At 37.4% G+C, this 27066-nt stretch overlaps 1 protein-coding gene across 1 annotated transcript in view; it reads left to right on the forward strand.

Annotated features, from left to right (window-relative positions):
• Positions 1-27066, forward strand: part of LOC149847323 (tRNA nucleotidyltransferase cca2-like) — a 126488-nt gene that overhangs the window by 65373 nt on the left and 34049 nt on the right. Inside the window, exons 11-13 of the mRNA XM_089993982.1 lie at positions 1616-1678; positions 2665-2809; positions 20542-20697. Coding sequence (XP_089850108.1) covers positions 1616-1678; positions 2665-2809; positions 20542-20697 — 364 coding nt within the window. The remainder of the gene's footprint in view (positions 1-1615; positions 1679-2664; positions 2810-20541; positions 20698-27066) is intronic.

Here is a 27066-nt window from a genome sequence, read left to right on the forward strand (position 1 = left end):
TATTGCCGATATCTGTGACTATGGTTCAAATATTTCATTGGTAGCAAACTGACTTAACAGCTTAATATCTTATCAGAGCTTCCATTCATGGTCCTGTTATGGAAAAGGCACAACAGTGCACATGCTGCATTCACCTGTTTTTTTTATAACTTTTGGCCCCATCTTCTATCTGGAGTCTTTGGTGGCTAGCCAAGTTAGTCAATCTTCTTGTGCTGTGCCATCTCTGAACGTCAGCTCATTTCTTACATATCATATTTGTGTGATGGAGAAGACTGAGTATGATTGCAATTTGCAACCATTGATGAAAAGCAGGCCCAGCTCCATTTTTTCAAAATGATGCTTAATGCTCTTCCCAAGTTAAAACAAAGTTGTGTGTGTGTGTGTTTGTGGGGGGGGGGGGTTCTCTTTGCTTCAGATCTCGCTTAGGTGTGGAAAATTCTCCCTAGTGTACCATCGATACAAACTGCAGGTGGATCTGAGTTCATACATGCCCATTTGCTCCAAGTGATTGCCAACCCAATCTTCTCCGCTAGCAGTAGGTGAAATCCTTAAGCCAATAAACAAGTCTTCTTGATAATGGCCTTCAAGTTGATCAATTTGATATTTTGGTTTGATTTGCCAAATTACTGCTCCATTATTTATATCCCTTTGATGAAAGCCAACCATTGTAAGAAGTAACGTCTAGTTTGCCAATTTTACCCTTATCAACTAAAGGTTCCTGAATGATTTTATATGTACTTAAATGTGGAGGTATTGTTGGAGTCTTGCAACGTATCATGCTTCTTTTTTCTTAGATATTAGAATCTGTGTGAGCTTGTTATTTCAATAGGAAAACACTCTTTCTAGTGTCTGTTAGAAAGTGAGTTGGAATACATTGGGTTCAATAATGAACCCATACATATGCACGTGAAGTGCAAATATACCCATTAAAGGGAAACAACACAAGCACATAATGTGCTAACCCATAAAACCCATAAAAAGGGAAAAATATGACATAAAGTCATAAGTTGCATATCATTGAAGAAACAATGGACAAGGGGTAAAAACCCCATTACAAATGGAGCATAAGCTCCCTCATGAAGTGCGAAAATACAAAGGGGAGAGCCCCTATTTATAAGCAAGAAAAGGAGCCACAAAGGGGGCTCCCAAGAGAGTCGTTGGGAGCCCCCAACGGTCACATGGGGAGCCTCCCTATGTGGCACAAAAGCCGAAAATTAAAAAGGGAAAAAAGAAGAAAAATAAAAAATAAAAATGGAAAATTACAAGCAATATTCTAAAGTGGAATATGCGCAAAATAGGAATTTACAGAAATACCCTTTTGGGTGAATAAAGAATATATATTTATATTCATATATATATAGATATACATATACATATATATATATATGTATATGTATCTATATATATATGAATATAAGTATATACGAGATTACAAATGACGATAATACACATATTTTAACAGTATCTTTATCTGTCTATTTATTTGTCATTTTGCTTATTGCCTTGAAGGTGATTGCTCTACCTCTGCACTGTTTCTGTTATGTACAATGCATTCTGTCATAATACTTCCATCTTTTTTTTGTTGAAATTTATTAGAGTTGTACTTGTTGTACAGGTTCCCGTTGTAAATAGTATTTTTCGAAACTCCCTCAAGCTGAAGGCTAGTGATGCTGACACGGTTAGTCTGTTGGCAATATTCTCAAAGTAATGATTCTCATAGGACATTATCAATTTATGTATCATATCTATGGGGTGTTCCGATACGATACACATCCGTATCTCGATACGGGCATGTATCTTACGATACACCCCTGTATCTTACGATACACTCAGATACAGGGCGTATCTTAAGATACGCTATAAATGCAGTTTAAATGCACTTATTTCAATTTTTTCTCGAAAACATATAAGGTCCCTTGGGGCTAGTTCATATTCATCCCTAAAGAGTGATTTAAAGAGATTTTTTTTCTATAAAAAGAAGATGATGATACTCAATGATTGACGTTATCTAATTCATTTTTGTTTGAAATTTAAAAAAAAATAGTTATGTAAAAAAACACTATTTTTTTTTGTTTTGTTTATGTAAACACATTATTATGAATCTTGTGACTTATTAGCTTAGATTTGTTATTTAATATGCATATTATTTCATAGTTTGCATTTTTCTTGTGAAATATGCATGCCATTTATAGCATATTATCTTGATTATTTAATGTTCGATGTCTTATGCATGCCATTCATAGCACATAATTGTTATGATATGTAATATTATAGTTTTATCTTATGCAATTCATCATTGTTTGATGATGTCTTATGCAGCTGATAGAGACATAAATGCTTCATGTGTGATTTTATGGTTGTATTTTGTGAAATTCATCATTGTTTCATGTGTTATGTTTTTTCTAGATTTCTTGCTATTTTTTTCTGATTTTTCTCGTTTTTTTTAGAATTTTGGAAAATTTTTATTAAAAAATAATGTTTTTTACGCTACACTACACATATTTTTTTGGGTCTGACCTATACGGGTAACAATACGATGCTCACAACCTTGCTCATAACCACTTAATAGACTCCTTTCTCAATTGCTTTTGCTGATGTTGGAAATCTTCTCCTTTCTCAATTGCTTTTGCTTATGTTGGAAATCTTCTTGGCAAATTTCAACAGGTCATAGCATTGCATAGAGCAGCAGAGAATTTTGCTACCTTGATTCCTTTCATCATATCAAATGTCGAACAAGAAAATATTGAAACAACATTTGAGGAAGATTACCTGGATGTGTCATTTCCTTTAAGAAAAAGAATACGTGCAGGTGCAGGTTCATTCTTATAGATTTTTTGTTTTTGACTCTACTTTGGCTCATGCTCTCTGTGATGAATTTAAAGTTGCCTTCTGTGAACTGATTGCCCAATCTGTAAATGCTATTCAAGGGATATGGGGAATATAAACCAGTTGAGGGGATATAGATAACATCCGGAACTTCAAAACACCAGACAGTGCACTCTTAGACAAATAGAAACACACATGTTTCAGTAATATTCCAACTGTATACTCTCTCTCTCTCTCATGTGTTCTTCTCTTCTCCTTTCACTCACCGACATCACCTTCCATCCATCCTCACACCTTCTTAAGCGACTTTTAGAATAACAATTTCATGAGTCATTTTCTCATCTTACTTTTAATGCTTTGGTAAATTCTTATGTTTAGCCACAAACTTACAAGGACACAATCTATTTAAGTCCAACAGGCTATGATGGAAGAGCTTATTGCACATAATAGAATGTATAGAATGCATGCATGGAAGTATGGAATGTTGTTCTTAGGAAAAAAAGATTGCTATTTGATCCAAATGGTTTTACAAGATTAAACATAAGTAGATGGTTCTTTTGGATCCTATACAAGTGATTAGCTAAGGGCTAATTGCCGTAGCTTATAAAATTAGTTTCCCAAGCAAGGGTTGCAGATGGTACTAAGTGAATTGATATTTACCTGCAGCTTATGTGAAACTTTACTCAGTTGATATTGTATCACTTGTGGACCCATTGGAACCCTGATTTTCTTGGTGACAACTAAACCTCTTGTTTATGCAATACTTTTTGTTAATGAACAACTAAAATTGTTTAGTACATTTGGAAAAGTCTTTTCATCCACTTTTCTTATTAGAGTTTAGAAGTGTATTCTCAAAGTAGAAATAGATAAGCTGATGGTCTAATTGTAATGACCTCATCTCATACCCGTTGAAAAGTGTTATTTTTTTTTCAATTGCGAAAAACACTCCCAGAGACCAAGGGTCCTTATAGTTCCAAAACAACCATAACCATAAGGGATCTTACACCTATCGTCCTAACTATAGAAAGCCAACTTCATTAATTTAGAAATAATAGAGTCATGAGACAAGTGCAAAATATCAGAATGCATAAAATTCAAATGAAAAGAAAAGAGTCACGTTGTCCAAGAGAGTGTCAAGTAGTCTTGTAGTCCCCTCGTGGCTCCTCTCAAGAGCAAGTCGTCTCACTGGGCCTCTGAGGCTGAGAAAAACGCAAAAGTAGGGGTGTCAGAAATCCAAAGAATTCTGTGTACGAATCCCTCAAATAAAACAAATAAGTAAAAAGAACATAAATAAGACCCATGCAATATTTTAAAGGGTTGCAATTATGATAAATTCATAATTTAAGCAATCATTTAAGTTACTGGGAACAAGTGCTAAACATGAGAGAACAATTATTATAAATAGAGAACATCAATTATCCATTAAAGACATGTTATCATGAATAAAGAGCACACATCATGCAATAACCTATATATCACAAGTAAGAGAAACAAGTAAATATGCATGATTTTCATGCACATGCATGAATAAATTATTATCTTTTATCAGAGTATTCTTTTCATATGCATGCTTTTATTAAATGTACACAATTTAAGTTCTTTTTATTACCGTTGTCTGTGGATACACCAAACGGGTAAAAATTCTCGAGTTCAAGTAGGGTTTGTTAAAATATTATGTCTCTTATAACTGTAAACTGAAATACCCATCAGGGGTATTTCAGTCCTTTTACTCAATAGGTGTCAACCACCCTAATGGGCTAACATTTTTACTTTTTCTTTTTTTATTTACTTTTGCCTTTTACACCTTTTTCTTTTTACACTTTTTTTCTTTTTGACTGTTGTGAAAGGGATGTGACCGTTGGGTGCAGCTCCAACAGTCATATTGAGCTGCACCCTGTGGCTTCTTTTTGCATTATAAATAGGCCTTAGTGGCCCTTGTAAACAAATCCTTTTTTGTGAGTGCATATGCAATAACAATGCTTTTGCAAAGCCCCTCTTGGGAACTTATGAATTGAAGTTCATTTTGTTTCATGCTTTTGTGCATGTATCCGTGCCTTTGTGCCTTTGTGCACTCTTTGTATTTCTTGTATTGTGGTGTTACACACAATCTCTTTTTGTAGAGATTTTCACATGGTATCAGAGCAAGGTTATTTGGAGAATGAAATTAGTGTGATTCTTCTCAATATCAAGTGCCTCGGAAAACATGCCTTCAACTTTTTGGTGATTGGAGTGGAGACTCTTCTTCATTCAATATTTTAGAAGATTACTACAACAAGAAAGATTTAAAATCTTATTGTGGTACGTATTCTTTTCTTTCTTCTTTCCTCTCTAATGGGTGAAAAAGACTCCCATTTTTCTATTGGTTTTAAGCTAAATGACTCAAATTATCACGTGTGGGCCGGAAATATGGAAGCTCACATCAAAGGGAAAGGGCTTTGGGGTTACATTCAAGGCTCGATTTCGGAACCAGAGCCTAAAATTACTTTGGTTAAAGAAGGGGAAATCAAAATCCTTGAGGGAGATGGAAGAACTAATGCTCTTGAGGAATATAGTAGGAAACATGAGGAATGAGAAATGAGAAATGAGAAATGAGAAATGAAGAATTTCTAGATCTTGTCTTGGATTTTCTCTTCCGTTGAGACAAGGATTAATGCCAACATTATAAAGTTTAAAAAGGCTTCTCAAGCGTGGGATTTTCTTGAGAAGATATATACTTCTAGGGACTTGTCCTATAAGTATTATCTTCAAAAGAGAGTGTTAAGTCTTGTTCAAGGTGATATGTCTATAAGAGAGTATTTTGCAGAACTCTCTTCAATTTGAGATGAGCTTGCTATGCTTGAACCCAAGTGGAGTGGAGAAACCATAGAGCTTCATCATAAGCAATTAGAAGAAGACTGATTCTTCAATTTTTTGAATGGGCTAAGGCTCGAGTTTGAGCAAATAAGATCTTCTCTCCTATCCTCTTTTACCTTTTCCTCTCTTGAAGATGTCTTAACTAAATTAAGTGGAGAGGAAACCCGTATGGGCATTAGCAAGCAAAATCCTAGTGTGCTTGCAATGTCCACAAATCAAGAAGAATGTGATGGTGTTAATGCCGTTTCTAGACCCAGTAACAATTTAAGAACATATAGACCTCCTTATTTTAAGAATCAAAATCAAGGTAATCAAGGAGGAAGAAAAGATTATAGCAAAATCTCGTGTCACTTTTGCAAAGAACTGGGTCATATCAAACCGGTTTGCCCAAAATGGAAGAAACTTCTAGCAATGGCAACTATATCTCAACCATCCAAAGAGGAATCTTCAAAAGAAGCTCTATCTCTCAATCAAATTGTGGAGGCTCTTCAACCTCTTCTAAAGGGATCTATTTCCGGTGTCGCCGTATCCACCTCTTCTCCTCCAGGTAAAACTTCTTGGCTCTTAGATTCGGGTGCATCATTTCATATGACCCCAAACATTTCATCTCTTTTTGAGTATTCTAAAAATGTGTCACATTCTTTTGTTTCGACCGCGAATGGTACTTCTTTCGAAATTAAGGGAATTGGAAATTTTAAAACCCAAAACTTCTTTATTCCAAAAATTAGACTTATACCAAAATTAAATTTAAACTTGATTTTCGTTTCTCAACTCACGGACCTTGGGTGTAACATTAAATTTTCATCTAATAAATGTTTAATACAGGATCACCGGTCCGGGAGATTGATTGGGGAAGGCTCTAGGAAAGGAGACTTGTACTATGTGGATTTTCTTCAAATTCCTAAAAACAGCTTTTGTAATGTGGCCCAACATAAAGACATAAATGTTTGCCACAAGAGACTTGGTCATCCCAACATTACCAAGTTATCCTATCTACATTTTGTTAAAGATCTTTGTAAAAATACTTTTTCTTGTAATGATTGTATTCTTGGAAAAATGAAAAGTATACCTTTTGAACCAAGAACTATGTTTAGTACTAAACCTTTTGAAATTATTCACTCGGATGTTTAGGGACCGTCGCTTGTCATATCCAAAGGTGGTTTTGCTTACTATGTGATTTTTTGTGGATGATTTCTCACAATATTATTGGATATATTTTCTCAAACATAAGCATGAAGTTTTTTCATGTTTTAAAACATATCATATGATGATCAAAAATCAATTTAATAGTAATTTAAAGATATTTAGGACCGATTCCGGAGGTGAATATCTCTCTAATGAGTTTAAGAAATATCTTGAGGATTGTAGCATTGTCAATCAAAGATCGTGTCTTAAGACCCCACAACAAAATGGTTTGGCCGAAAGAAAGCATAGGCATATCATTGAAACCACTAGAACCCTTCTCATTTCCCAAAATATTCCTAAAAATTTTTGGGCCGAAGCGGCTCTTGCTTCCGTCTATCTTATCAACCGACTTCCATCCAAAATTTAGATAAAATTTTTTCCTTTGAGATTCTATATGAAAAAGAATCCGATTATAATAGGTTGAGAGTTTTTTGTTGTAAGTGCTTTGTTCTTACCGATAAAAATGATAAACTCTCACCAAAAGCCATTCCTTGTGCTTTCCTTGGCTATTCGGAAACTCAAAAAGGATTTCGATGTTGTGACTCTAAGAATGATAAATTATATGTTTCAAGGAATGTAACTTTTTTGGAAAATGATAGTGGTTTTGAAAAAAATGAATCTCATTTAGAAAATGCCGATTACTCCTTTCTTTTTGACCTTTTATCTAAGGATGATGATATCTCTAGTGTTGATGAATCAACATATAATAGTGAAAATGAAATGGTTGTGATCAACAATAACTCTAACCCTTCTACCCCTCAAGAAGAAAATGTATCTAGAGAACCCATCACTTATTCTCATAGAGATAGAAGCACCTTTAGGAGTGCTATTGAACTATATAGTGAACCTAATGAGACTATTTCCACTCATGATTCTCATCCTAAGAGAACTGAAAGAACTAGAAGGACTCCCTCTAGATTCGTATCTTTTGATTCTTTCTCTCCTAAATATCGAGCTTGTTTGAGTGCCATTCACTCTTATTTTGAACCAAAATTTTTTGGAGAAGCCAAACAATGTACTGAATGGAGAGAAGCCATGGAGAGTGAACTCAAAGCTCTTAAGAAAGCTAACACTTGGGAATTTCAATCTCTTCCCAATGGCAAGAAAACTATAGGATGTTGATGGGTGTTCAAGGTCAAGACTAAGAGTGATGGTTCTCTTGAAAGGTATAAGGCTCGTCTTGTAGCTAAAGGGTACGATCAAGAATATGTGATTGACTATAAAGAGACATTTGCTCCAGTAGCTCGTATGGTTACTGTCAGATGTCTTATCACCATTGCTTCAATTCGAAAATGGAATATTTACCAAATGGATGTCAAAAATGCTTTTTTAAATGGAGATTTTAATGAAGAAGTTTACATGGATGCTCCACCTGGTATGAAAATCCCTAAAAATAAAGTTCTTCGTCTTCGTAAAGCTCTTTATGGACTGAAACAAGCACCCAAGGCTTGGCACGATAGGTTTAACAATGTAATGACTGAAAATGGTTTCACTTCATGCTATACTGACACTGCATTGTTTGTTAAGAAATCTGCTGCAGGGATTGTTATATTATTGTTATATGTTGATGATATGTTAATAACAGATGATGATATCAAAGGAATCAAGAGCATTAAATCTATTTTGACTTCAAGATTTGAAATGTCAGACTTAGGATTTCTGACATATTTTTTTAGAATTGAGGTTGCCTATTCTCAGAGAGGCTATTTTTTGTCTCAAACTAAACTTGCTTGTGAGATTCTTGATAGATCAGGAATCACAGATGACAAGGTCTGCGAAACTCCTGAAATAGTAGGTTCAAAGATGAAGATTGATGATGGGATTCTCTTAAAAGATTTCACACCTTACCGGCAACTGGTTGGATCCCCAACGTATCTCAGCATTACCAGGCCTGATATTTCTCATGCAGTACATGTTGCTAGTCAATTTCAACATGCACCTACTACAGTCCATATGAGCATCATCCTTCGCATCATCAGATACATCATAAAGGGTACAATAAACAAGAGAGTATTTCTATCTTCTACGTCTGAATTAAGTTTAATTGCTTATACTGACTCTGATTGGGGAGGTGACACAAATAATCGTCACTCCACCACTGGTTTCTGTATTTTTTTAGGTGAATCATTAATCTCTTGGAGATTCAAGAAGCAGCAAAAAGTATCGCTTTCATCCACCGAAGCTGAGTATAGAGCCATGGCATCTACTACCATGGAGATTGTTTGGATTCGTAACTTGTTGGAAGATATAAATATTCAAGCTCAAGGGCCCACAAAATTATGTTGTGATAATAAAAGTGCAATCTACATTGCCAAAAATCACACATTTCATGAGCGCACGAAACATATCGAGATGGACTGCCACTATGTTCGTGAAGAATATTTAAGAAAAACCATTGACCTTCCTTATGTTACATCAGAATATCAACTGACAGACTTCTTCACTAAGGCGTTGTGTTCTCCAAGATTTAACTTCTTGGCAAACTTTCGGTCGTGACACCCTAAGTTTGAGGGGGAGTGTTAAAATATTATGTCTCTTTTAACTGTAAACTTAAATACCCATCAGGGGTATTTCAGTCCTTTTACTCAATAGGTGTCAGCCACCCTAATGGGCTAACATTTTTACTTTTTCTTTTTTTATTTACTTTTGCCTTTTACACCTTTTTCTTTTTACACTTTTTTTCTTTTTGACTGTTGTGAAAGGGACAACTCCATATAGCTGTTGGAGCTGCCCCAACAGTCACAAATGTGACCGTTGGGTGCAGCTCTAACAGTCATATTGAGCTGCACCCTGTGGCTTCTTCTTTTTGCATTATAAATAGGCCTTAGTGGCCCTTGTAAACACATCTTTTTTTGTGAGTGCATATGCAATAACAATACTTTTGTAATGCCCCTCTTGGGAACTTATGAATTGAAGTTCATTTTGTTTCATGCTTTTGTGCATGTGTATCCGTGCCTTCGTGCACTTGTGAGTATTCTCCTTTGTGCCTTTGTGCACTCTTTGTATTTCTTGTATTGTGGTGTTACACACAATCTCTTTTTGTAGAGACTTTCACAGGGTTTCGAGGATAACTTAGCACACAAGTTATATTTTATTATTGAGTTACAAACTTAACTTTCGATCGAATCAACATTCGGAACATTAAATCTCCACATCTAATGTCGGGACATTAGAGACCTCGACATCCACAAGTGTTACTTTCTTGGTATACCAAAATGACAACTTTGTCTACACACCACCCCCAAGTAAAGTGGTGGACTCTTCTTAAAACCGTGGCCATAAGAAAGAACCTCAATATTGGGTTCAGTTGTAACAACAATGTACACAGAGTTTTTGTATGCTCACAGTTCACGAAAACCGCAATTCTAAGAGTCTCATTCTAACGACAAGATATCTTAGAACGTATATTATACTGTTTTCTTTCTTTATCTTTTTATTAATAGTCATTCAATTAATTTGCAATTCAGCATGACAAATTAATAAGACAAATTCACATATCCCCATGCGAGACTCATTACGGGACTACAGCCCGCGGAAAACATAGAACAATGCAATATAGTGAAACAATATCCATGTGACTTTTGTGATGCATTAAAACAAGTAAAGAATGATCAATCTAAGATCAAGGTTCACCAGGCCTACGATGATCCATTTTGATCATCGATTCATCATATACAAAAATCCTAACAACATGCCATCTATGCAATGATGTTACATGCTTTCTGATGCCCATTCATATATTCCAACTTGAAACAATAATAGTCATATGCATGTGCATGAGTTCACACATTCATGTTAAGTGTATGCTTCCATTCAATACACATATTTGTGTCACATGTATTCTTTTATTTACGAATCATTCTCATTAAACATGTAAGCATGCATGTAGTTATGTACATGCAAAACATTTCTATCACATGTATGCACATGCAGTTGAAACAAACTTTGTAATTACACCTTGAATTAAGTATGGCATACTCAAGTCAAACGAGTAGAAACTTCATGCTTAGCAGGCATAAGACCAATGTTATTATCATAAGCAAGTCTAATGCAAATAACAAAATTGAAAATCAGATTACATAACTGAACACATTCATTTTATGTTTGTACATGCACTTGAAACAACTTTGAAATAATATATTGCTCAAGCATGTCATATCAAGTCAAAGCATGTGGAAAAATTTCATTCTTAGCATGTATTAAAATCAAAATACCTACACTTAACAAAACCGGGGATTTCATGTGTAAGGATGAGGGAATCATCCTTTCAATCTACCTTTATACCAAGAAAATATCTCAACGGGCCAAGGTCCTTTATCTTAAACTGTTTATTTAGAAAAACTTTCACCTTCTCAATGTGTTCATCATGACTGCTAGTAACAATTATATCATCAACATAAATGAGAAGTGAAGTAATGAAATTGTTACCTTTATAAATTAAGAGTGAATGGTCTAGAGGGGAACAAATAAAACCATATCCTTGAATTGCAATAAAAAAACTTTCAAATCAAGATCTTGAAGCTTGCTTCAACCTATAAATGACTCTCTTTAATTTACGAACATAAGTCTTCAGATCATTCTCACTATATCCTGGTGGTTGCTCTATATATATAAACTTCTTCCTTAAGATGTTCATCCAAAAATGCATTTATATCCATTTGACTTAATTTCCATCCATGATCGAATGCTAGAGTTAAAATGATCCAAATGGTACCTATTTTAACAACAAGAATACACATTTCTTTATAATCATGTCCATACTCTTGTGTGAACCCTTTTGCTACCAACTTGGCTTTGTATCTCCCAATGGTACCATCAGGTCTGTATTTTATTTTATACACACATTTTGAGCCAACTACATATTTATCAGGTGATCTTTTCACTATCTTCCAAGTTTGACACTCATGTAAAGCCTCCATCTCTTCATGCATGGCTTCTATTCACCTATTTGACTGCACTGCATGCTGAAACGTTTTGAGTTCCTGATGCCTCTCAATCTGACTGAGAAAACATTGAAAATCCATGTTGAAATTTTCATAATTTACCCATCTTTCAATCGGATTTATGGTATGGGCAGTTGTATGAAATGCCTCGGTCTATAGTTTTATGAGAATCTTACTTGCATGTATCATGGACATCGTACTCTCCACAATGTGGTAGTGCTTTCTTTCAACAATGCCATTTTGCAGCGGTGTCTGTGAGCATGAAACTCTTCGATTAATCTCATTATTCCGTAAAAATTCAATAAATTCTTTTGATTAGTATTCACCACCACCATCACATTGTAAATTTAGAATGTTCAAGGAAAATTGGTTATGAACCCACTGAAAACTTTAGATTTATGTTTCAAGAAGAATATCCAAGAGTAACGAGAATAATTATCAATGAATGAAACATAATATTTACTACAAGAAAATGAAACAAGTGGAGATGATCCCCATACATCAGAATGAATAATTTCAAATGGTCTCGAAGCCCTTTTATTATATGAATTGAATGAAAGTGCATGACTTTTGCAAACTTGATAACTAGGACATAGACTATCACTAGACTCTTGATCCAAGACAGACTTAGGCAACATTTTATTTGAAACCAATCTTTCAATGAAAACTCTACCACAATGACCTAACCTACTATGCCAAACACTTGACTGACCGGACTCTGAAATAATGAAGACACATGCAGAGGACTCAGGCTTCAAACGACTATCCAATTTAGCCCGGGCATTCAAGGGATCTTCTTTGAAGACGTACATGTTGCCACATCTTTCTCCTTCAGCGAACGACTTCCTCGTTTGAAAATCCTTAACATACACAAAAGATGGAGTAAATTCAATATAGGAGTTGGTGTCATCAACAAGTTTAGAAACAAAAACTATATTCTTTTTAATGTCAGGAGAACACAACACATTGGACAATTGAACGAGATGAGATTTAAACAGAGGAATGAGAATATTTTCAGAGTGTGTGATGGGATGGCGTCTACCATCTTCAATAACAATGTTATTTTTTTATCGGAATAAGGAATTAATTTAGAGAATTTACCTGCATCACTTGTGACATGACTGGCAGCCCCTGAATTCACCTACCAAACGCCTTGATCATTTTGTTAACATAAAGTGCAGCCAAAAGAAGTTTTTTGTTAGGACCATTTTGTCCTTTGTTTTGTCCTTGATCACTAGACAAAGGTTTACCCAGGGCTTCAAGATTATATCTTGGATCATCCTTAAATCAACATTTTGCTTTTACATGACCTTTTTTTTACAGATATAACACGTAGAGATATTGTTGTTGGAAGTACCTCTCCCTGCAAAAGGGGGTCTATTGAGAGTAGGAAGTATTCTACGTCCTCCTTGATAAAAACCTCTGCTTCTACCACGTCCTCCGCCACATCCACGATTAGGTAATGTTCCCGTAACCAACACATCATGTGAATCTGTTTCAGCTCAATCTGTGTCTGACATTCCCTTTAATGACATTTCATAGCTAAGAAGTTTGACCTTCAGATCATCAAAACTACAAATAGTCCTAGTGTACTTAAGGATAGTGGACAACACATGAAATTCGAGTCCCAAACTAACCAAGGCTTGCTGAATTTTGTCTTCCTCAGAAACTTCACATCCAATCAATGCTAACCGATTTGTGATGGACTTGATTTTGTTGAAGTACTCCAGAATAGACATGGATGCTTCATTTTTCAACATATGGAATTCTCTTTTCAGGTAAATAACCTTATCTTTTGAAATTTGAGAGTTAGTATGCACCAATGTATTCCATAACACCATGACACTGCAGTCATCTGGTATTCCCACTAATACCTCCTAAGATAGAGTGGAAGTAATGTATGCAACTAAAGGCTGATCCTTCTTCATGCAGATGGTGTAATCTGGATTATGCACTGTTCTGCTAGCAGTGGCAATCCCTTTGTCATCTTTAACTTCCTGCACAAGAAACTCAGATGGAGCAACGACTAATCCATCGAGGTGACCAATAAGATCCTGACTCCTAATAAAAGGATTGATTTGCCTTTTTCAGGTAAGGAAGTTGAAGTTATTGAGTTTTTCAGAGATCAATTGACTGAGAAAATTGGTACAGATATACCATTGAGAAGAATTTGGATTCATGAGAGATAAATGAAAAGAAACAATGCCAAATGATAAACCACGGGTATGAAACGATAAAACCACGGGTACAAATGATAATGAAAAAAACAATATCACACGACAAATCACTTGCAAGGAATGATAATAAGCAAAAACATCACATGATAAGCCACAAAATTTTTTTTTGGGATCAAATTAAACCAGAACTCAACGATTACCAGTAATCACCAAGAATATTTTTCAGCAAACCATCATATCGATATTGATGTTGGGTTGTAATCGCACCATAGTCATATATCAAATATCATGTGATGCAAAGGAATCAGATTCAATTAGAAAGAAATAGAATAGTAAGCAATAATAACAAACATGTTTTTTTTATTTAGAGAAAAACGTGACCCGAGCACGTTTTGGGAGAGGAACATGTTAGGAAAATAAAGATCCAAACACATTTTGAGAGAGGATGTAATGCCCCAAATTTCAAACTTGCGAACCTTTTCAGAAAAACAAGCAAGAGACTAAAAATATCTCTTTCCTTCAGAGTTTGTTTATGAAATCAGCGGAAGATTTTTCTTTGATAAATCATAAGGCAAGCTCACAACTTTGGGCACGTTAGCTAAAAGAACCGAAACTGACAAGATTCGGATATCCTAAGGGAAATCCGATACAAACCCAAGCATCCAGGACGCGAGCTAAGAGCAGGAAGAAGAAGTCTTGAAGCCATCTTGCAATCGCGCCATCGCCCGTAGTGTACCTAATAATCACCTGTACCCATAGAATGGGTTAGTTTCGCGAAAAACTAGCAGGTGCACAAGAGAGACTACAAGGAACTGAATTAAGTACATTTAATTCAGTAGGCTACGCAGTTTAAAGCAGATATGCAGTTAAACAGGTAAGCAATACAAGCAGGTGAATAGTGCAAACACGTAAGCAGTACAAGCGAATAAGGCGTGCGAGCGAGTAAGTAGTGCAAGCGAGTAAGCCGTGCAAATGCGTAAGTAGTGCAAACAGTAAGCAGTTTAACGCAGGTAAGCAGTTCAAAGCAAGTAAGCAGTGCAACTGACCAACGCAGCATACGATCCATTTGATCATAAGCTGAGAACTACTACGCAACAAGCTTGTCCTCGTTCCTAGAACGAGGTCTCTGCATCTAAATCACCATCAGGACATCGTTTGTCGCTCACTACTTCTAACAAACGCGTCGTCCTGAACAACCTTAACCTATTCTCATCTCTCAAAGTCTACGCGGCTAACCGTCACCGGTTATGACGCACTAAGGCGTCATACTTCCTCAGAGAAGCTCACCCTTCCGTAGAAGGTCCAAAACATGATCACTAACTCAAATCACTAACGATCTGATTCTCACATCTGAGTCATGCATGTAATCATGCTAAAACAGAAAGCCGAAACTATGAATTCATAGTTGGCTATCACAAACAATCTCAGAAGATCGTCACAGCTCATCATAACTTTCTATGGTAAGCAAAAACACAAGATCCACATCGGATCGCTCGGTCTGGGAGGTATACGACCTGACAAGGAATTACCGCCCTAGAGGTTATACCTGATCTTGGACCCTACACTTCCTCACAGGAGTTCACCGTCTTTGCGGCTACCCGTTCGTGGACAATGTACATCCTCACAGAGAATCTCCCCGTCTAGCCGGGTCACCCGATCTGGGAAATGTATAACCTCACAGCGAAACCTTTGGGAAACCGATCCCCAACATATGCCATATCTAATGAAAATCATTGCGATACACGCATCAACACAAAAGACCGCTCTTTGGGTCGATAGCTACTAATACCAACAACAAGATCAACGTCGGATCACCTGGTCTGGGAAATGTATAACCTCACAAGGAATTCCGCTCTAGATGGTATACCTGATCTTTGACCATACACTTCCTCACAGGAGTTCACCGTCCTTGCGGCTACCCGTTCGTGGACAGTGTACATCCTCATAGAGATCTCCCACTCTAGCCGGGTACCGGGTCTTGATCATACACGCCCTCGCAGATAATCCTTTGGAGATCAGGTGCTCGTCAGACACCCTACTCGGTGATACACGCATCTATACAATCGACTGCTCCGAACAGTTGACTGCTCTCGAGGTCAGTAGCCACAATATGGGTACAAGCATGTATATCAGCAATATGCATTGTATCACTCAGCGCAGAAGCATATAATCCTACGCATCGTATGATTGCCACAAGGAATATCGCAATCCTCAAATAGGCCCTCAAAGCATGTGTAAACGACACATGAGAACGCGCAGATATGGCAATTCAGTTGATTCTATGGGCGAAGGGTAACTAACTCTACCCGTCAGCCAAACAAAACAACTGAATAAGATAAGCACTCATAGCAATGCTCGTAAAACATATAATTACCATAAAATGGCTCAGTCCATGAACAAGTAATTAACTTAATCGTAAGGCATAAACCATTACATCACAAGCCATTCATAAGCAATCATACGACAACAATTATATCACAATATGTAAGCAGCTTATAAGACAAGCGACCACAACAATCCTAGTTGCCACCAGTTCGTAAATTACGAGCTGTATGCAATCACATCAATCATAAGAGATGCAAACCAACAAGTGTTACGCTACAATAAGCACCAAATAGTTCGACCAAGGGATAAAGCAAGTCACATGCTAATATGTAGCAACTGGCATAATGCTACTATTATAAGCATTTAACTAGTATGAGAAACTCCTTATTACTCCGCAAAGAACTGCGTAAGCAGTTTAACCAACTAGAGTAACGCCTTGACAGGCGTACACAGCTCAACGAGTAGCATATTGAACTATCGAGCAAGCAAGCGAATTAGTAGTGCAGGCGAAGCAGTAGTGCAAGCGAATCAGTAGTGCAAGCGAATCAGTAGTGCAAGAGAAACAATAGTGCAAGCGAAGCTCACGACTCAACGACCAGTGTGAACAAACCTTATGTTTCGATAATTACGAACCTGCGGGTACGCGCAGACAAAACGTAGAACCAGCTGAGACTAGTTCGGGCGTCTGTTATTCTATGTATTTTCAATAACCCGAATAGCTAGTTGAGTTCGCTCCAAAGGGACGGCTTTAGCCGAGAGAGGATTCCCCAAAGGAGGCTGTGCCACGGACGCATCCAACTTCTGCAGAAGTGTTGAGCTAACTAATGTAGCCCCTTTCCCCTAACTCCAATGACTGGGGAGGCCGGATCGTTGCCCGTAGGGTGGTTGTTAACAACCTGTCCATTGGAGTTTGTACCGCTCTGTCCTCTCCCTTGACAGACACAAAAAAACGAATAGGTACGTTAGGGGTTGCTTAACTAACGACCCATTCTATGCTGTGGTATTTAAACCACTCGAGCATCTTGCCTGTGAAGGCGAATGTGAGGCCATTTATGTGATTTCAACATTTTGCATTTAGCGTTGTTCGAGGTCGCACGACCGTCTCATCCGATCATCGCAGTACTAGACGTGTCGTGCACGACTACAAGTACTCTAGGATGAAAGGGGGGTATAGCTCCTCAATAGAACCTCAACAGGAGTGTTTCACAAAGATGTAAAGTTTATCTACTTTACTTTATCTTTTGAAACAGCAGTACCTTGTGCCAACATGATGCATGTGATTATCTCGAATCACATCCGCTATCGGGGTATCTACATGTCTCGCATGACTCGATACCGGCCTCGATAGACGGGATACAGGTTTCTCAACAGAACACCCGCTAAGAAGTTCGCTCAAACCCCCAATTCGGGATCATCCGAGATATGCCAAAAAGGCGAGCAGAACCAGCCAGTCACATCCTTCCAAATGCTTTGATTTGGAGCAGTCTTCGATGCTTTTGCGCAGCTCCCTGAAATCTCAAGTCGACTCTGCAGGACTGCACACACGAAGAGCCAGGATCCTTGCGAGGTATCCCTCTCCTTAGACGAGGATGTGCCGCTCACTCCCGACTGAACTCTTGTCGCAAGAGTGAGAGGGGTAAATGCCCCTTGCATCCTCCACGAGGATGCCTTTAAGGCATACGCAAAGATCAATAACTTGCACGTCATCTGCAAATAGCAAGGCAATACCAACACCTATGCAAAGGCAAGAGCCTAGGCGCAAAGCGCGACGGCAAAGTAAAGGCGGTAAGCAGAAGTGCAACGCAAACCTCCGGCACAACACGTAACGGCAAAGTAAAGACCGTAAGCAGGAGTGCAACGCAGAACCTTTGCGTGATGCACGACGGCAAAGTAAAGGACAAGGATCGCGAAACCGCGTCCTTGAGTTACATACGTACTCATATAAATATATATGCATATATATTTATTAGATTGTCCTTTTTAGTTAATTGAACTCAATTCAATTGTCCAAGTCTTTTGTGCAATCTTCACCTACCTGAAGAGGTGACGGTCCTCGTATGCCAGTTGCGTAGGTAAGCACGAGCTCAATCCATGAAGAGCGAGCAGGAACCATCGTTCAACCTGGAGGTCTTAGAACTTTAGTATGCTAAACCATAAAGAAAACAACAGGAGGTGGGTCCGACAAGACCCGATGCGAAGCAAAACAAGGGACTTCGCTCCCTGCAGACACGCTGCGGAAGAAGAGGCCAGGGGCACGAGCCCTGCTTAGTGCGGCAGGAATAGGGGAGGAGAGCCCTGGCTTTATGCCAACGAACAGAGGCAGGGAGGCCTGCTCCCTACCAGGCAAAGCAGACCGAGAAGACAAGCAGGGAGCAACCGCTCCCTATTTGTAGAAGACTCAGGTGGCTAGGGTCCAGCCCCCGCCGACCTGCCAGAGTACGCGGGGGGCGGAGCGGGGCGGAGCCCCCCTGTCGGAACAACAAACGAAGGCAGGGGCGGCAAAGGCATCACCCCTACCTTCCGACCAGAAAGGAAGGTGGCGACAGAGGGGCGTCGCCTCTGCCACAACGCTGGAAAAGGTGTCAACAGGGGCATAGCCCCTGTCGGCGGTCAAAAGAAGAAAAAGAGAAGGGAAGGGGGGTTGCGCCCCTTCCCTGACCTCACCGAGCGGAGGGTGCCGAAAGGCTGGTGCCCTCCGATCGGTCAGCAAGAGAGAGCAGGGAGGGAGGTCACGGCCCTCCCTGTCAAACGAGAAGAGAGAGAGAATAGGGAGGGGGTCGGGCCCCTCCCCTGTCAAATGGGAAAACAAAGGGAAGGGGGTTACGCCCCTTCTCGGATATCAGCGAGGAAAGGGAAAGGGGCGCAGCCCCTCCCTGGCCAAAAGAGGCAGCAGGGAGGGCTCGACCCTCCCCTGCCGTCAAAGGTAGCAGGGTGCAGGGAGGGGAACTCACCCCCCTCCCCCATAACAGCACATAGGGAGGGGCTTGACCCCTCCCCTGCTAACAAAGGCATCGGGAGGGGCCTAGGCCCCTCCCTTGCAAAACCCATCGCAGGGAGGGGGCTCTGCCCCGCCCCTGGGGTTTTAAGGCAGCAAGGAGGGGGCTTTGCCCCTCCCTTGCGATTGAGGGAGGCGGCTCAGCCCCTCCCTGCGCAACAGAGAAGTGAGGGAGAAGAGACAGACGAAGAAGGAGAAGAGGGACGAAGGGAACATACCTGGAGGGGGTCGCCTGAGGAAAGCTCATCGGCGTGCGAGCGTCGCCAGCGAGGTTGCAGAGGGGAGACTCGAGCAAGCTGGTGGTCGCCGGCGGCGACAGCGGAGGCTGTCGGCTCCCTGCAGCACACGGGATAAAGGCGGTGGCCGACAGCAAGTCACCGACGTCAGTGGCCGCAGGGACGAACGAGGGGGAAAGAGTCGGTCGGGGGAGAGAGACCGAGAGAGGAAGAAGGGGGCAAGGGTTATCTTTGAAACCCCTGCCTCCCTGTGTTAAAAACACGGGAGGCGGTGCCTCCCTTCGGGTCTGGGTCCGGGTCCGGATCCGACCCGAATCCAAATTATTTTTTTTTTCGTTTATTACAGAGGAACATGTTAGGAAAATAAAGATCCAAACACATTTTGAGAGAGGAATGTGACCCAAAAACATGACAATCCTACATGTGGAAACAAGGATTCTTGCCGAGTGTTTAGAGAAAAACGTGACCCGAGCACGTTTTGGGAGAGGAACGTGTTAGGAAAATAAAGATCCAAACACATTTTGAGAGAGGAACGTGACCCAAAAACATGACAATCCTACATGTGGAAACAAGGATTCTGGCCGAGTGTGGAACCCAAATTGAGGCTTTAAAGGCATGATTTATATTTACCCTCGACCCAAATGTGCCCATATCTATGGCATTTGGGAGTTTTAATTGATTTTAGAGTAGATAAACTATCATAACCATGGGGTTTTCAGTGGGTTTTGATACCAATGGTGCTACTCCTCTTGCTTCCTTATCATCTTATGCAGATGTAGGCAGGCATCCATTCATGCACGTGAGAGCGTGCACACACACGCATGCACACAGATGGGCACACACAAAAGCACTAGTGGATAATTGACATTTGCACATCAGCTAAATTGATCAGTTTCTGTTTTTTTAAATGATTCTATATATAACATAATTAGTTAAACTATTTTCTGGCCTGTTAAATTTTGTTCACACATTATTACCGTGACATTTTTTCATATGATCAGGGTTGCTTTTGATGGAAATCAAAGAGCTGTGGCGGGTTTCTTTGTTGATATCTACTTTGTTATCGTCCAGCACTGATCCTGCTGAAGACTTAAATGGCAGCTTGATTCAAAGAGTTGAATTGTTCAAAAGAGTGGAGAAATCAATCCTTGATATGCGTAAGATTTTCTGCCATTATCCTTTTGTTTTTCCCCTTTTTTGATCTCCTTACACTTTAGATTTGATAATTTTTGTTCAATTCAAAGTTGCCGTTTCTTCATTTTGATGTCGTTTGCTTGATGATTCCATTTTAAGTGCATTTAGTCATTAAATGATAGTATCGATCAGGGTTTCAATAAGCATCCTTTGACTTGACCAATTTTGTTATATCAGCAATGGAATCGATAAACCTCGAAAGTAGTTATTATTTTACTGTTTAGTTCAAGGTACATATGTCAAGACTTGAAGAAAATAGTTTATTTTGCAATGTACACATTGTGAATGTATATTATTTTGCGTAGACTGAAATTTCGATGCGCAAGTCATAAAACTGGTAGGAACAAATTAGGTGAAAGTAATTTGCGTTAAGATAAATATAATATATTTAGGTATACATATCAGTGCTTCCTTTGTATTTGTTATTCTTTGTATCCTTTTTGTTTTCTTGGTATACCTTTCATATACCCTTTGGTATACCTATTAGGTATTTAGTATTTAGATTAAGTATATTTAAATGTATACTTGTAAGGTTGGAATAAGTATTTTTTAGTAATTTTTATTTATATGTTTATTTTTTAGTCATTATTCAATGACTATATTTTTGTAATTTTTATTTTTTGGTCAAATTGTCTTGACAAAACTAGCCATTAGGAATATGCCTAATGGCTAGTTGGAGGAGGTTCAACTAGCCGTTAGGCTAGTCCTCTCCTCTCTCTTTGTGTCACACTTATATAAAGGGTGTGTATGTGTGTTTTTAAGTGAGAGAGGATGAATGTATATTGAGTGTGTGCATGAGTGTTGTAGTGGGGTTTTTCTTGTATATTTTTTGTTTTTATTTCACATCAATAAAATATTTAATTTTTTATATCTTTTTTCTTCTCTTGTATCTGCATGGCTTATTGTATCTAGCCAAATGCTTCTTTATAATGCATTTGATCTTTGTTTTCATAAAGGCACAGTTGCCACACTAGGAAAGACAAGTACAGCCTCACCAAAACTAGTAACCTGGTTTGATAGCTGGTACATAGTTTGTTTGCTTCTTTATAATGCATTTGAATTTCATTTGTTATGTTTAGTTTCTTTTATCTTGGGTTTCATACTATTTCGTGACATGGTATCAGAGCCAAGAAAAACTTTGTTGGTATTTGAGAATCTTTGGTTTGAGTTCGTGCTTCGTGATGGAATTGTGATCGATGTATGACTTGGATTCAAGAAAGATCTTGATCCAGTATGGTTATCTTATATTTTTATGCTTATTTTGCTTGAGTTGCCTATTTCATGCATTATGCTTGAGAAAGTACCAAATTTTTCTATATTTTGAAATTTTATTTGTTATTTTTAATGTTTTTTTTAAAATTTTCTTGGTTTATGCTTGATAATTAGCAAATGATTGAGCTCTGTACTTTTGGTATATGCGGTTATTTTAAAAATAAAAACCTTTAAATGTTTTTTAGACTTCAGATTGTCATTTTCTTGTATATAATTGCATTCATATTTGTGCTAATTTAAAACTTTATTAAATATTTTTATAAGATTTATAATATTTGCTTGATTTTTGTGAAATGATATATATACATGCTTGAGCACTTTATAGTACTCAGGGATTTTAATATCAATTCATGTTTTTTTACTCATGACATGTTTTCTTATGAAAATCATACTATTATCATGGTTGGATTTGTAATACATACTTTTGTATTGAGTGTATTTGACATTTTTGCTTGTATTTTAACATGTATTAGATCTATAGTATCATACATGCATGTGTTTTTTGGATTTTTTTTATGCATATTTTGTGCATTTTGTGAGATTAATAAAATTAATACCTTTTATCTTTGTGTGCTCTCTTTCCTTATTTGGCTTATGTTTATGCCCTTAGTTGCTTTGTAGATGCCCCTTCTAATTCATTGCAATTAATATTTGAAGTATGTGGCCTTGTTTGTCTCCTTAGTGGCCTTGAGTGCTTCTATTTCCCTTGGGCGGCTTGTGTTTTTTAGCCCTAGTAGCCTTGTGATTATTCCATTGTTGACTATTTCCCTCTTGAATTGCCTTTCATTTGTTTTCCTTGCAAGGTTAAATGTCTTGTGAAAATTTGTTACATATTATTATGAGACTTATGTGTGTCTTATTTGTGGCTTCTCATCAAGATATGCTTGTATTTTGTTTTGCATGTGATTGCACCGTAATTCGAGGTTTCAAACTCTCTTTGTTAGATTTGATTTGAAATTTGTTTCTTGAAATCGATTCTTATTTATAACCTTTTTGGAATGTAATTTCCAAAGTTTTCTTGTGGCTTTGGTTTAGTCCTTCACAATATTTTCTTTAATAAATCATATCTTTCTTTTGTTTTTTTGGGGGTAAATTGTGTGCACCTCGTTATTTTGTTTGTTTAGATTGCCTATTTATGAGTCTAATCGATAGTTGTTCGATCTTTGGTTTTGTGAGTATATCACTCATTTGCTTATTTGGTCATTGTTATTATGTTGGATGCTTGTCTTGATCTTTATCTACGATGACTAAATTATTATTTTCTTGTAACCATTGTTGTCCTTATGGATTAAATCTTATAATATTGCAAAATTTATAGCTCTTGCGTTGATTTGAGTATTGTTTTTAAATCTTCTTGCTTATTTTTGTTGACATTGTTAAAATTATATATATAATGGATATGTATTTTGTATATATATATACATATATAAATATGTAACTAGATTAGTAACTAGGTTAGTTTAGATTTTTTTAGTTTTTACCTTTTGGTTCAATTTCAACTAGTCAACTAATGTTGACTAGTCAAAAGTAAGAGACGTTGGGAGGGTCCAATGACTCTATTTAGAGCCGTTGGGCCTCTCCCAACGTCTCTATTGAGGCCTTTTGGAATGTATATATAAAGGGGTGGATCCCCCTCATTCATGTATGGCTTTTTGCATATTTCAGTTAATAAAATAATATTTTTTAAGGTTGTTTCAGCCACCTTTGGTGGATCTTGTGTGTGAGCCCATTTGTGGCTTTTTGTGTGTTCTTTTGGTGCTTTGGTGGAACTCTTTTGAGTGTCTACTTTTGACGATTTGGTGAACATCTTGGGGATTAGTGGATGGGTCGGATTTGGAATTCTTACTAAGATAGAAGGAAAAAAAGAGGTACCTCTTACGGAGGCGAAAAAGGCCAAGGCTATGGGCACATATGAGAAAAAATTTAAAGAATGGAGAATTTGGCATGCCAAGATTATGTCTTGCCTCATTAGTAGTGTTGATATCAAGAAGTGCTCAAGTCTAGCTAAGTTTAAACATACAAATAAAGCTTGAGAATATCTCAAGAGTATATTCTCTTGAAGATATTACCCATATTTGCAACTTACAAGACAAAGTACGCACTATGACTCAAAGAGGAAAAAGTATTAGAGAATAGTGAGTTGTCCGACGTTTGGAATGAGTTGGCCCTTCTTGAGCCACAATGACATTGTCCCAAAGACAGAGCTCTGTCAAAGACAAATTGATGCAGAACATTTCTATCTATTCATCAATGGTCTAAGACCGGAGTTTGAATCTACCAAATCGGCTCTTCTTCGTAGAGGATTTTTTTTTATTGAAGAGCTAAGTATAGAAGAAAATAGACTAAAAAAGAAGACATTTAGATAAGATGATGATTCAGTCATAGCCGTATCAAGGTCTGGAAACCATGTCCATGCTTACAAACCACCACATTATGGGAGACCAAACAATGATAACTATGGAAAACAAGGCAACGAGTTTGAAAAGAAAAAAATTATTTGTTATTATTGTTGTAAACTGGGACATGTCAAGACATATTGTCTTAAACTAAAAAGGCCCTATGAGAAGAGGGCAGAATCAGTTGCAGAAGAGTCAAGTAAGCTCAAAGTTGCACAAAAATCAAACATTGGGAGCATGTCTTTGTTAAAATGTATCTCCTAAAATCATTGTTGTAAATATAAATATATATATTTATATACATAGAGATACATTTACATATAATATATTATATGTACATATATCTCTATATATATAAATATATTTATTTATATATATTTACCTGAAAGGGTATTTTTGTAATTTCCTATTTTGCGCATATTCCTTTTGGAATATGTTGTAATTTTCTTATTTATTTTTTATAATTCTTTTTTTATCTTTTCTTTTTCTTTTTTTTGATATTATTTAAAGTGCATTGGGGGTCCCCCAATAGAGTCGTTAGGGGCCCCCAACGGTCACAAATGTGACCGTTGGGGGCTCCCAACGACTCCTTTGGGAGCCCCTCTTTTTGCACCTTTTGGCACTTGTATAAATAGGGTTGTTCCCCCCTTGTATTTCCTAAGCTTGAGAGTCTCAAGCAATTGTTCTTTTTATTCAATACATGCATTATTGCATGTTTACTACTTTTACGCTTTTTGCGTATTTTGTTCAAGTGTTGTGAGAGTGTTTGTGAACACTTCTTTTATAAAGTATTCATGCTTGTATGTGTATTGTCTTTCCATAGACAATTATTGCAAGTCTTCGAGAAGTTGTCTCAGCCAAACTAACTCAGATGTAGTGGTCTCCATGGCACGATATTCTGCTTCAGTGGAGGAGAGTGACACCTTCTGCTGCTTTTTGCATCGCCATGAAATTAGAGAGTCACCTACAAATACACATAAACCAGTGGTTGAGCGTCTATGATTGACATCCCCTCCCCGATCAGAATCAAAATATACAATGACTTCTAGTGAAGAAGTGGATGATAAAAACAAGCCAAGATTAATAGATTTTTTAATATATCTAACAATTCTCATTACATAGCTCATATGCACTGTAGTGGGAGCATGCTGGAATTGACTAGCAGAATGAATAGCATGGGATATATCAGGGCGAGTAATAGAAAGATAGAATAGCATGAGATATATCAGAGCGAGTAATAGAAAGATAGGATAAAGCTTCAATCATCTGTCTGTAGGGCGTTGGATCTTGCAAGGGCTCTCCATCATCTTTTTTCATTTTGGCGTTTATGACTTTCGGAGTGTCGACCAATTTTTCATCCGAGAGTCTTGATCTTTTAATGATCTTTGCTGCATATTTAGTCAGTGACAAAATAACCACAATGTGAGTAAGCAACTTATATTCTAAGAAAGTATCATAAAAAACCAAGATCTGTCATATCAAAGTTGGCTTTAAGCACATCTTTGATATGATTAACTCCATGCTTATCATTTCCTGTGATTATCATATCATTTACATACAGTAGTAAAATCACCATCCATGTACTAGAAGACTTAACAAACAATGCAGTATCAGTAAAACATGATTTATGAAGTTGTGTCATCACATCACTAAACCTATCATACCAAGCCTTTGGAGCTTGTTTTAGGCCTTAGGCAATCGGAGAGTCTCCCCATGTGCTAAAGTCAGGCCAGGTGGAGGATCCATGTACACTTCTTCATCTAGATTACCATTTCAAAATACATTTTTGACGTCCATTTGAAATATAAGTCATTTTCTAATTGATGCTATAGCAATAAGAGTTCTAACATTAGTCATGCGAGCAACTGGGGCAAATGTCTCATTATAGTCAATCCCATATTCTTGACTATATTCCTTTGCCACTAACCTAGCCTTATATATTTCTAATGTTTCATCGTACTTAGTTTTTACCTTGTAAACCCATCTGCATCTTATAGTTTTTATTCTTTAGGTAATGTTTGAATCTCTAAGTTTTTTCTCTTTCTAATGCTTCTAACTCATCATTCATGACCTTAACTCATTCATGACGATGCTTAGCCTCATGATATGATTGAGGTTCAACATACAAGTGAATAGTCATTAGGCAAGATGTATACCTTAGTTCAAAGAAATCATATGAAACAAATCTACTAGGAGCTTTTGAAATTCTTATGGATTTTCTAAGGCTAGAAGGATCTTCTTCTTGGCTTTGAGAGTATCTTTCTAAAGCACATTTTGGATGACCTTCAGTACCTCGAGCATAGGTTTCTAAATTATCGTGAGATAGGTCTATATTGTCAAGACTTCTACTCACATTCTTTTTTGCCTCGTGTATGACTTGGCTTTCATGAATATTTTCATATTTATCATTGACTAGATAAAAAATGAACAAATAGTCACAACTCTCTTGGATATTATCCTTAAAAAAACCTTTTTCATTTTCAAGAAACGTAACATTTTGAGAAACATACAATTTGTTTCTTTTAATGTCATAACATTTATATCCTTTTTGGTTTTCGGTATAACCCCAAAACACACAAGGAATTGCTTTAGGAGAGAGTTTATCATTCTTGTTGGTAAGAACAAAACATTTGCACCCAAATACCCTCAACCTTTTGTAATCGG

The sequence above is a fragment of the Nuphar pumila genome, chromosome 2 (assembly GCF_984573655.1).
Source record: "Nuphar pumila chromosome 2, dmNupPumi1.hap1.1, whole genome shotgun sequence".
Taxonomy (NCBI): Eukaryota; Viridiplantae; Streptophyta; class Magnoliopsida; order Nymphaeales; family Nymphaeaceae; genus Nuphar; species Nuphar pumila.